At 40.6% G+C, this 12288-nt stretch overlaps 1 protein-coding gene across 2 annotated transcripts in view; it reads left to right on the top strand.

Annotated features, from left to right (window-relative positions):
• LOC109429886 (excitatory amino acid transporter) overlaps nt 1-12288 on the top strand; it is a 53777-nt gene that overhangs the window by 28942 nt on the left and 12547 nt on the right. For both annotated transcript variants that reach the window (XM_029873494.2, XM_029873493.2), the window contains exons 2-4: nt 325-511; nt 680-1019; nt 1077-1967. In XM_029873494.2, the coding sequence (XP_029729354.2) occupies nt 361-511; nt 680-1019; nt 1077-1967 (1382 nt within the window). In that variant the 5' untranslated portion in view covers nt 325-360. The remainder of the gene's footprint in view (nt 1-324; nt 512-679; nt 1020-1076; nt 1968-12288) is intronic.

Genomic DNA, 12288 nt, shown 5'->3' with positions numbered 1-12288 from the left:
TTTGCAAACATGAAACTCATATGGAGCTAATTTATCGGATCGCGCGCTCTCCCGTCAGAGTGGTGATAGCACTTGCTATCCACCGCGTCGTCAACATCATTGAAATGGAAATTGCGGCTGAGGATTATTAGGCGCGTGCCATACTCTCGTGGTGTCTATGAGCTCTATAATCTAGTAAATCGGTTCAGTTTATTGTGAAGAAAGCACCCCGCAGGGTGCTGAGCTGCGGCAATCCGTTTCAAGTGCAATGTTACTATAGTTCTATAGTTTAGCTGACAGTGCAAGTTGACCTATTTTTGTATCCGTTTCATTTGTGTTGTACAGTTTAATTATTACTCGGAAACATATACAGCGAACGGCATGGCACAAAGCGAGCAGCAGTTTTTGAAAGGCGAAAGTCAACGGAACACTCCGACGGTTAAAACGACGCAGCCAGCATGGATGCGGTTCTTGTCCGAGAACAAGCTGATCCTGGTGACCTTGAGTGGTGTGCTGTTGGGCGTTGTACTTGGTAAGTGTGCTACTCATGGATGTTTTATTTAACTTTGAATTTGAACGGCTAATCAGTATAGCGTGGCGATGAGTTTTACAAACCACCATGCGCTCATGTTGAGGATGGAGACGCATGGTAGCTCGCTAATCTAATTGGCACCACTTTCATTCCATTTCTTTTCCACAGGCTTCACGCTTCGACCGTTGGAACTCTCGGAAGACACCATTATGTTGATCGCCTATCCGGGCGAGCTGTTCATGCGGGTGTTGAAACTGATGATCCTTCCGCTGGTGATCGCCAGTCTGATTAGTGGTTCTTCCAGCTTGAACGCCAAACTGAATGGGAAGATTGCCCTGCGGACGTTTGCCTACTTTGCACTGACGTCGCTGTTGAATGCCATTTTGGGAACCACCTTGGTCCTGCTGATTCACCCGGGCGACCCACGAATGCACGAAGCAATGGTGGAGTATTCGGTTTCCGGTGGGAAAACTGTGTCGCTGATGGACAGCATACTGGATTTGGGACGGTGAGGCCACCCATTTTTGAGAAAGGACATAAATAACTTACATGATATCTTTCGTAGGAACATCTTCCCGGACAACATCTTCCAGGCAGCTCTGCAGCAAGCTCACACGGTTTACGTTCCGCGCTCGAATGCCAACAATGCAAGTAGCGTGTTTCCGGTGGTGAACGCAAAACCGACTGCTCAAAACACTTTCACTTGGAGCGACGAGGACGAATTGATTCGGATTGTTGAGTACAGACCTGGCACTAATACTCTAGGAATCGTATTTTTCTGCTTGGTTTTTGGAACGCTTTTGGGAACGATTGGCAGTAAGGGGTATGTGGTGATTCAATTCTTTGGGGCGATTTTTGACGTCATCATGAAGATGGTCACCGGAGTGATGTGGTTGACTCCGATCGGCGTTGGAAGCGTCATCGCGGGTAAGATTTTGGCTGTGAGTGACATCAGCTTGGTTATGACCCAACTGGCCTGGTTCATCTTTACGGTGCTGTTCGGAGTGCTTCTCTACCAATGGATCATTGTGCAGTTCATATATTTCATGTTTTTGAAGAAGAACCCGTTCAAGTTATACGTGGCGCTAATTCAACCGATGCTGACCGCGTTTGCCACGGCTTCCACTGCTGCGGCCCTGCCGTTGACCTTCCGGTGCATGGAGCATAAGGTGAAGATCGATACCCGAATCACCCGGTTTGTACTTCCCATTGGGGCCAACATCAACATGGATGGCACTGCGCTGTTCATCTCGATTGCATCGATTTTTATTACTCAAATGAGTAGCATGGAGTTGAACTTCGGGCAAATTTTGACCGTTGTGTTGACGTCGACGGCGGCTTCCATGAGCTCAGCTAGTATTCCGAGCGCTGCATTGGTGCTACTGCTGGTTGTCCTGACGGCGATCGATGCACCGATGCACAACGTGACACTATTGTTTGCGGTGGATTGGTGTGTGTAAGTATCCTTCAGCAGGTGTATAGACTATCTTAATATTACACTGCAAAAACTTTCCCGGTGACCTGCTGTACCTATATCGAATATTTAGTTTAACTCATCGAAACAATGCCAAATATGGCAAGGTGGTTCAAAATGATCTCATCCCACATACTGTGGAAGAATGTTTCAGAAATTATGAATATCCTACTAACGTTTGCTTGCCATTTCATTTTTAGTAGGATGTTTATGAATACTCCTACTAGGTCTAATAGCTAATATTCTAACAAAGCAAATATGTAATAAAACTGTCGACGTATCGTGCAAGAGTTTGAAAATTGAATTCTGAGACCTAGATATTAACGTCTGGGAGTTGTAAAAAAACGTTCAAAACTTATGAGACATTGGAATACGAAAAATATCATAAATGAAATGCATTTACAAACATCATACAAATTACTGTGAATAACTCTCGCTGAGACCGCTTCTTCTTCTCGATGAGACCACTTCTTCTTCTTCTTCTTCTTCTTCTTCTTCTTCTTCTTCTTCTTCTTCTTATTTATGGCTCTCCTTGGCCTGCCTCTCTTCAACTTACTGTTCTTTGAGCACTTCCACAGTTATTAATTGAAGGGCTTTCTTTGCCTGCCATTGCATGAGTTTTGAGCCAAGGACAATGATACACTATGCCCAGGGGGACGAGAAAATTTCCCCGACTGCAACGGGAATCGAATCCGCCGTCTCAGGGTTGGTGATTCATAGCCTTAACCACTAGGCCAACTGGAGATCCCACTTTTACATCTTGTCTTTAAAAACGTATCAGGTGGCGATTTTCTGAAAGTCTTCGCCAAAAAGGTGAGAAAAATGCAATTAGTTAATCAAATTGATGAGCCCCCCGTTAGCTAGAGCCACAACCATTTTTGTGGACCCCTCGATTTTGATAAATTGTTGGCACATTTTAACCGTTATAACTCAAAAGTTTCTCCGGAAACCACGTCAAAACGAAGTTTTTGGAGGATTTTATAATCCCTTCTGATTTTTCTAGAGAAATTCTTCCATTGGACTTTTACAGGAATTCTTCCAATGATTCTTCCTGTCAATTCACTCAGGATTTTTTCAAAGGTTTCTCAACCGTTCCAAGTATTTCTTCAATTATATTCCCAGAATTGCACCATAAATCCCTCAAGATTTTACTCCATAAATTTCTTCAGAAAAAGTTCAAGTATTTCTTCGTAGATTTCTTCATACATTTCATTTAAAGTCCTACAGGAATCCAAAGTGTTTTTCCAAGAAATCTTAAAAAGATTCCTTCAAGAGTTCTTCCAGGAACTCCATAAATTCGCCCAAGGATTTTCCTGAAACTCACTCAAGGATCTCTCAAGAAACATTGTGTTGGATTACACCTCGAGTCCTCCCAATGATATCAATTTATTTGTATAGATTCTCAAAGAAATACTTACTAGGATATACTCCATAACTCCCTAAAAGGACTCCTTCAGAAACAAGGATTGTTTTCTGTATTCTGCTCAATAGTCTTGCTAGAAATCCATAAGTAGTTAATTTTAGGACTCCTCGGTTTTTTTTTCGAGAATTTCCAGAGGTTCTCTTTGAAGAACTTCGATTATAATGAGTTCTTCTCATTTTACTCATTCGTACATCGACTAGGGTAGGTAATCAAAAGTTGAACCAAATTGCGGCTTTACGAAGTAGCGCAAATTTTGACTGATTTTTTTCTCCCCCATGGAAATAAATTACTACTGCAAATTCTTATGTACATGAAAGCCACGGGTATAAGCTTTCTGTTAAGTGGTGAAAAGTTTGTATTTGCACCGAATTTCATTGAAAAATTCGATTATTCGTCAACAATGATTTTAATCTTAATTTGAACCATCGTAATCATAATTTGAACCAATTTTAATCTTAATTTGAACTACTGGCGGCAGCAGCTCGAGCATCTCCCACAACAGCCAATTTTGTGCTGAACAATATAAAAACACATGGATCTGCTAATTTCCATAACTATTTTTCATTAGACAGTGGAATTTCAACTAAGAATGTTCTAAACTCTTCGGGAACTTGGAAACTAAATTTGGATTTTTTCATCCCCAAGAGTAAACAAAACAACCACTAGCGCAGTCTGCAGGCCAACACTGGAAGCTTGCCCCCGTTTACTAGTTCAAATTTAGATTACAAATAGTTCAATTTAAGATAACATTCTCCAAGTAAGAATTACTTAAATTTGATAATTTTATGACAAATAATGCGAAATATTATTCGGTTGGTCGATTCTACGATAAATAAGCTTTCATTTGACGTGTTCACATATTGCGTGTGATTCAATGCATGAGCAGTACGAGTGCACCGAAAATGTGCTTTCTCTGGGGGGAAATGGGTGCAATCGCAGTGATTTTTCAATTGCCTGTTTTCCATGACAAAAACGCTTTTTCAATGCTTTTGAAGTCCATGTTATCAGGTTATATTACGGAAAACTGTTTAACATCTTTTTCGGGATAATATTTGCCTAAAAAGTACGTCATTTTTATGTATTTCGAAATGGTTCAAATTAAGATTACAATTTGACTAGTTCAAAGTTTGATTTCTTACCCTACCTCAGAAATTATTGCAACATATTTTCTTTTTTCACGAATTCTTTCAAAGGTTTCTCCAGGCACTCTTTTGAAGATTTCTCCGTGAATTCCTGCAAAAATTACTTCGGGATTCTTTTCAAAGACTTTTTCAGATATTCTTCCGAGGATTCCTCTTAGGAATTCTTCAAAGTATATCTTATGAGTTTAATTTGAAGATTTTGTTTTTAGGAATTCTTTCAAGCATTTCACCGTAAATTCTGCATAAATGAAAATTTTTAAAAGAATTTTTAGAAGTGTTCTTGGATTACGAGTCGAAAGGGGTACTTGAAGGGACGAGATTCTCGCTATCAAAAACTTAGAGATGTATTTTTTTTCCTATCAAAAGCTTTCTGCAGTTTTGTAAATCATATCACTTTTGAACATTGGGTCAGGTCCCGAGCAAAGGCGGATAACTAAGTGATATCACTTTGATAATAAACTATGTTATCGGTATTATCATCTTGTTATTTTTGTTATCATCTTTTCCAATTGATGATAATCAGATGTTAACAAATTTACTTATCAATAATTTTGGTCTATCACGATAACATAAAAATACTAAATAATAACAAAATATGTTATCCTTTTCAAACGCACATTTCAAAGCTTTCGCAGAACTGAGGGTCTGGCGGACCTCGAATCTAAAAATAGATTCCGCCTTCCATCTTCAATGCGGCTGCAGTATGAAAGCGTAGCTTTCAACCACTCTCCCTCTCACTGAGTCCCGTTGGTATTGGGGCTGTTGGCGCGAGTTTCTTCGGGATTAGGGAAACACATACTGAGAGCAGCGTATTTCACGGCAGCTTCAATGCTATATTAAATAGAATTCATTTTTATAATTTACATTGTGTTTTACTTAAAATTAACTTACATGATAGTTTCTTAATCACTAACGAACTCTATCACTCGACGCACAACTTAACACTAAATCTCCTTACAATTCTAATATGTACATTTAATTGATTCTTATTAGATAATAGCGTTGCCAGTTTCACCAAACAACAAAATTGCCGTCGCAACATTCTCCCCCCCGTGAGACTGGTAACTAACTATTTCATCACTTTTCGAATCTATATACATTTCAATTCTTGCATTAAATTTCCTCAATAACATCTCTCTGTACCACTGTGCAATGCAGACGGTGTGGTAGTCTTTACAAAGCAGCTCCACCGGGGTCAAAAACAATACATTCAGAAACAGCGTTGCGTTCAACACTGACGACGACGACGAGGGCCTTCTCCACTAGTGCACATTTTTGTACCATATTCACGGTCGATTGTTTCCTTTCTATCTCTGTTGGATCAGATGATAGGCGCACGCTGTGTGCTGATTGATTTCTGTTAGAATGGTTGATCGTCGTCGCCGATACGATGGGGACCGTGTGCGGGATGCCTTTGTCGTTATCATTTACAGCTGAAACCGGCTTGGAAAGTTGCGTTCGCGGAGCAACGAAATTTGGTTGGGATGTCGTTGTGGTTGGATCTGGAGCATTGGAGCAGGCAAACTGTAACTGGGCTTGGTCGTTCAACGAATCGGACTTGGTTGTTGTCGATTCATTTCGGACACTTTTCCCACTATATCTACACATTAGTGCCTCTTTCTTTGCCGTGTAATCCAATTCAATTTTCTCCATCGCATCGGAGAACTTTTTATCCATCTGCGCAAGTTCGCGCTCGAACTCCAGTGCCTTGCGCCTTTCTTCATCCTGGCACTGTTTGCGCCAAAGCGCTCTCCGGACTTCGAACTCTTCGAGTTGCTGCTTGAGGGCGTCCAGTCGGGTAGCCATACCGACCTCTTTGTGTTGATGATTTATCATCATTGAAGTTTGTGCAACGTGACCGACGCGTTGACGAAGTGGGAGAAGGTGCATAGCCTGCGTTCAGATGGGCCATGGTTTCGTGGTTTAGGGTTCCAGTACCAGCCGGAGGAATGTTGGCCGAAGCACGAAAGAGAAGTACCAAACAGTATCAAGGAGATCCGTGCGCGTTTGCAGCTTCACGAGATTTTAATCACCGAGTCGATGGTGGACCCACTGCGGTATTCGAAGGGGTATGTTGCAGTTCGGGCGGTAGCGTGCGTCTACCGGCTTGCATCGAATGGTAGAAGGAAGCGAGATGGGGTGAAGATCGAGGTCATGCCAGCAGCTGCAAATGTACGAAGCGTAGTGAGGAAGATTGGGCAAACGAAGATAGTGCTACTGAAGCGGGACGAGTATCGGGAAGAAGATGCGTATATCTGCAGGTCGGTCCAAACCGAGTGCTCCGGACACCAGCAGCTGTCGTTCCAGCAGCAACAGTCAACGAAATTGCCGATAACTGTCACGGTCGGCTGCAGGTCGAAGAAGGCAGAACCGACGGTGCTGAACTACGGGTGGACGTTTACCGACGAAGTGCGGAAGAAGCTAACGTACGTTGACCTGGAATCAGAAGCGGAGGAAGCGTTGACGCCGAATCGTTTTGTTCACGGCGTTGGCGCGATCAGCGAAGAGCGTTTCGTTACACCGACGAGCGAGGCCGAAGCACTGCGCGACCGCTACAAGCGGTCACAGCGACTGGCGGAGAAGCTGTGGACTCGGTGGGTGTCCGAGTATCTGCCATCCATCAACCAGCAGGCGAAGTGGCTTTCCGAGTCGCCGCCACTAGCGTGTGGCGACCTAAACAATATCATTGATGACGAAGTGCAGAAGAACTGGGTGCGGGGCATCGTAACGGACGTCTACCCGAGCGCGGGTTGCAGAATCCTGCAGGCCGTGATGAAGGGTAAGTTTAGGAGGCCGGTGACAAGACTGGCTGTGCTCGTGGCGCAGAAGAGTAAATCCGGTGCAGCCAAGGAGCCCCACCAGAGTTACGGGAGGGGGTGTGTTGGCACAGCTCAGTACCACTCTTCGACAGCGCAACCAGGGTGCAACATGTTGTCCACACCGGACGCGACAACAGGGGCTATCGGCTGCGACCGATAATCACTCGATCAGGGTTCGAGACCCACTGGGCGCAATAGTTGAAAACATGGGTTATAGTTATAAGAAACTTTTTTCAACTGCTAACCGTGTTGGTGAAGTAGATTTTTACTATTTTCGTCGATAAAATAGCTCGGAATGATAACTAAATGATAACAAAACCTGTTATCAATCAGCTGTATTTTTTCATGTTGATAACTAAACGTAATATTGAATAAAATATTGTATAACACAATTAGTTATCAACCAGAACTCAATGATAACTTAACTTCTTATCATTCTGGTATTCGTGGAGTAAATTTGAGTTATCATTTTTGTTATGTTGGCTCTTAATTCAACCTAAATGATAACAAACTCAATTATCAAACGAATGATAACCAGGTAACAGAACTTGTTATCATTTTGTTATCCGCCTTTGCTCGGGGTGCCGGTCGTTTAGAAGGAACTTTCAGGTTATAACCCGGGCAGAGTTCAAGTACTGACGATCAAAATGTGATGTTGGTTTGTTTGAGTCAGTAAAAGTACTTAAAATAATAGCAAAAATTTGTTCTTGAACTATCAAACTAATTGCAAAATATGATATTTGATGATCAATCAAATAGCTCACTGCTATTGGTTAGATCTTACTAAGAGCTAAATGTGCTATGATGATGATGTTCCAGGAGTAAAATTGAGATCTTATTTTCAGTACTTTTACCTCTTATCTCAAACAAGCAAATATCACTTTTTGTTCTCCATATCAAAATATGCTATTACTGAGCTTTTTTCCTCTGCTCGGGAAGAGTTCTAATGAGCCATCATTTGACCAAAATCGAGTGGTCCGCATAAATTGTTGTGGCTCCAACTAACGGGGAGTCCATCAAGTTGAGTAACCAAATGGCTTTTCCTTAATTTTTGGGCAAGGACTTTCAGAAAATCGCCACCTTAAGGTGAAGATATGACGAAGCCACACCTCAAATTTTCAAGCGCACAAATCTGAAGAACCGAAACTCGTTTTGCGCTGAAAAGTTGATCGATTGGTTTCCCTCTGGTGGTGACCAATCAATCAACTTTTAACTGCAAATTGACATTCCGTTCTTCAGATTTGTGGCCTTGAAAATTTGATGTGTGGCGTTGACATATATTAAGCATTTTTAAAGACAAGGTCTAAATAGTGGGATGGTCTCAGCGAGAGTTACTTAGCTGGGTGAGTTCCCGGGGTATTCTTAGCCTTCTTAATGCATAGCGTTGGGAACTGCTCGCTAACGTAGTGTATGGTTGGGGTCAATAAATGACCCTAATGCACAAGTAGGGTTTAAAAATTCTTGGATAGAGCCTTTAAAAGAAACGGTTAGTCATATCATACTCATATGGCATTCATATAAGTATTTCTGGACAGACGCCTGGAAGAACTCTCGGAAGAAGCTCCTGGAAGATTTTCCCGGAGAAATTCTTGGATCCAAGAAAGAGTCTTGGGAGAAACTCCTTGAAAAATTCTTGCAAGAATGACTGGAGAAGACTAAGTTTTTGGAAGCATTCCAAATGGATTCCAGAAACGAAATCGTGAAGAAGTTTTTGGGTGTGTTTAAGGGAAAATAACTGGAGAAACGACTGGTAAAGGAACGTCCATAAATTACGTCACGCTTGTAGGGGGAGGGGGGTTCATAAAGTGTGACAACCCATACAACAATTTCAGAGGTCTCATACAAAAAGTGTGACAAAGGGGGGGGGGGGGGGGGGGTGTTTAAAATGGACAATTCCTAGAGAAATTCTTGGATGGATTCTGGAGGAAATGCGAAAATATTTGAAGAAACTTCTTTAGGATTTCTTGATGAAGTTTCTGGAGGAATACTAAGAACCCTCTAGGAATTTCTTCAAGGGTTCCATTAGGAAGCGTCCATAAATTTCTAGAAGGAATTCATCAGAAATTATTCTATGGGACCTTTGTGTAATTCTCCGAGGTCATCACGTTCAGCTCTTCGAAGAGTTCCTATGGAAGTTATTGAAACTTGGGAAATGTCCACGGTAGAATCTAATTGGAATGCCACGGATACATCCAAGCAAGCAAAAAGGTTCATAAAACCCAGTGCAGAAAAAGCCAGGTCCATACTGAATCTAAACAAAAGAGTTCTCAGGGTAATTACTGGTCTAATGACTGGCCACTGCCCGAGTAAATATCATCTAAGTAAGATTGTAAAAGTCCAATCCTCCGAGTGTCGTTTCTGCCAAACGGAAAACTAAACTGCTGAGCATTTATTCTGCAATTGCGGAGTGCTGTACCATCACAGATTGGCGATATTTGGTAAAGGGTTTCTAGAGCCCTTGGAAATATGGAGAAGTAATCCCAACAGGGTAATAAACTTTATAAAACGAGTTGTGCCTAGTTGGGATCAGGTGTTACATCAACCATTGTCCATCACAGCTCAATTATGACAGGATATTTGACTAGCACCAAATAAAATATGGGTCATACCACAATATTCCTAAATAATGAGCGCAGTGGTTAAAAGGCTCTACAGATGAGGAAAAAAAGTTCTTGAAAAAAAAAACAAGGAATACTAGGTTGAATTTCTTAAGGAGTTCTTAACTATTGAGATGAGTTTCAATAAGAGACGCTAAAAATAAATGCTTGGGGAATATTAAAAGCAATGTGGAGGAATCTTTCGAATAATGAGGGATTATTATAATGAATTCTTGATAAATGCTTGAAAACTCTTTGAAAGGGTTTGTAGAGAATACCTTGGGAAAATATTTAAAAAAAAAACTTTGTAATATATTTTTCGAGAAATCCCCCCCTTATTGATAATGAAAGAATGTCCTACAATAGTTTTTGAGAGGATTCTTTGAAGGATACTTGCGCCAATCCTTGGATATTTTCCTGGAGAGAAATGTATGGAATTAGCATTTGAAAAAAAAAATTCCCCAAAGATTTCCTTTAAAGTTCAATAGCAGCCTTTGAAGAATTTCTTGAGCAATTTTTGGGAAAAAAAATCCAAAGGAGTTCTTGGCAGAGTTTCTGCAGTTATCCAATGCAACACTTTGGACATTCTCCAAGAATCTTCAGGGGAATTCATCTAGGAAAATACCCAAAGGAAATTACTAGAAAGAACTGAAACACTCTGGAAAAATATTTGAAGAAATCATTCTGATATTTTTTGGATGAATTCCCTCATAATTAATGATGAAAAAATAAATTTCAGAGGAATATCTTGAAATGCTTTTTGAAGGATTTTTTTTAAAGAATTCCCGGGCGAGTCCTGGAATGATTTCGTCAAGAAGTTCTACAAATTCTTCCAGAAATTCCCAAATTCCCCGGGGGGGTGTTAATTTGGAAATTTAGGATAGGGTAAAAACACTATACTTTGCCATTCCTTAAAATTCTCCTCTAATATTCGCCATTTAAAACACTCAGAAATAAAAGTATACACGGAATTACTATTATTTATGCATTTTGTATCCGCATCTCTCTCACCCTTTTTTGAAAGAAAGTTTAGAAAGTGAGAGAGATTGCGGATACAAAATGCATAAATAATAGTAATTTCAAGAATATTTTTATTTATGAGTGTACATAAAAAATGGCATTCATATGGAGGGGCGAAGACTACAACAGTGGCAAAGTCTAATGCTTTTACCCTATTTTTCAAAAAGAGTTTGTCCAGTCCAGAAGCTCTTTCGTGAGATCGCGAATGCTTCAAAAAATTTCATCGAAAATTCTTCCGTTAGTTCCTTTTGGAATGCTTCAAAATGTTCCTTCGAGAATTTTTCCTGCAATTTGCTTTGATATCCCTCCTGGAATTATTGAAAGGGTTTTCACGACGTATTTCAGAAGTTTCTCTGTAGTTTCTTCAAAAGATCATCAGAGAATTTTTCAAATAGTATTTTATTCTTTTCTAGTTCTTGCAAGCCAGTATTGAAAAGTATCCTGGAAATATCAGAATTTCTCCTGATATTTTCTCGTCAGCATTAATATTTGCAGCATATCAGAGATGTGACTCAAATATTAAAATGGCCAGGCCCACTGTGCAGACTAATGGGTTGGAAGATAATTAAAAAAAAAAAAATAAGGCAATCAGTTTATCCACTTAAGAATAACATGATTGACAAACCTTTTTGAATTGAATGTGAAGAAACGGGAAAAATCGTACTGTTCGGATAGGCGAAGGGTCTTCCAGCAGCAGTTTGTATGTGCAGCTCAAAGCTAAAAAAGGGATTTTATTAGAGTTCATTTCGAGTCATGTTATAGCAATACATTTGATCTTGCCTATATCGATAGCAAACCCCTTTGGATCGATGTAACAGAAATCACGTATAGTCGTTGCCTGAGAGTAACATTGATTAACAAAGCGTAAAACTTCGAATGCATGCTTTAAGCATATCTCTATGCACACGATATAATTGCAACCCTCAATACAAGCCGCCGGAACGCTATATTCTATATGAGAAACCGGCATTAAGAAGTGTATACAAATCCCTGTGAGGAATAAACGGTTTCTTTACCTACTCCTAACGTTTATAAATTTCAAGTTAACGACTTAAGCAGAACCAAATTCAACGTAAATCAGCACAGAATAACTCGCACCAAACTAATCATATAATCGAATTCTTCATCAAATTAGCATCACACTGCATCTTCTCTAGCATACGAAAAAATGCCACACGTTTCTGCCTTTTGCTATTGTGCTATGGCAGCTCATTGTGTCAACCGTAGCTACACTAAAACCCCAATTTACGCTCAAAACGGGGGGAGCGTAAATTGGGGGAGCGTAACTTGGGGGGAGCGCTA

This window comes from Aedes albopictus, chromosome 2 (genome assembly GCF_035046485.1).
Source record: "Aedes albopictus strain Foshan chromosome 2, AalbF5, whole genome shotgun sequence".
Taxonomy (NCBI): Eukaryota; Metazoa; Arthropoda; class Insecta; order Diptera; family Culicidae; genus Aedes; species Aedes albopictus.
This window is presented reverse-complemented; position numbering and strand designations above follow the sequence as displayed.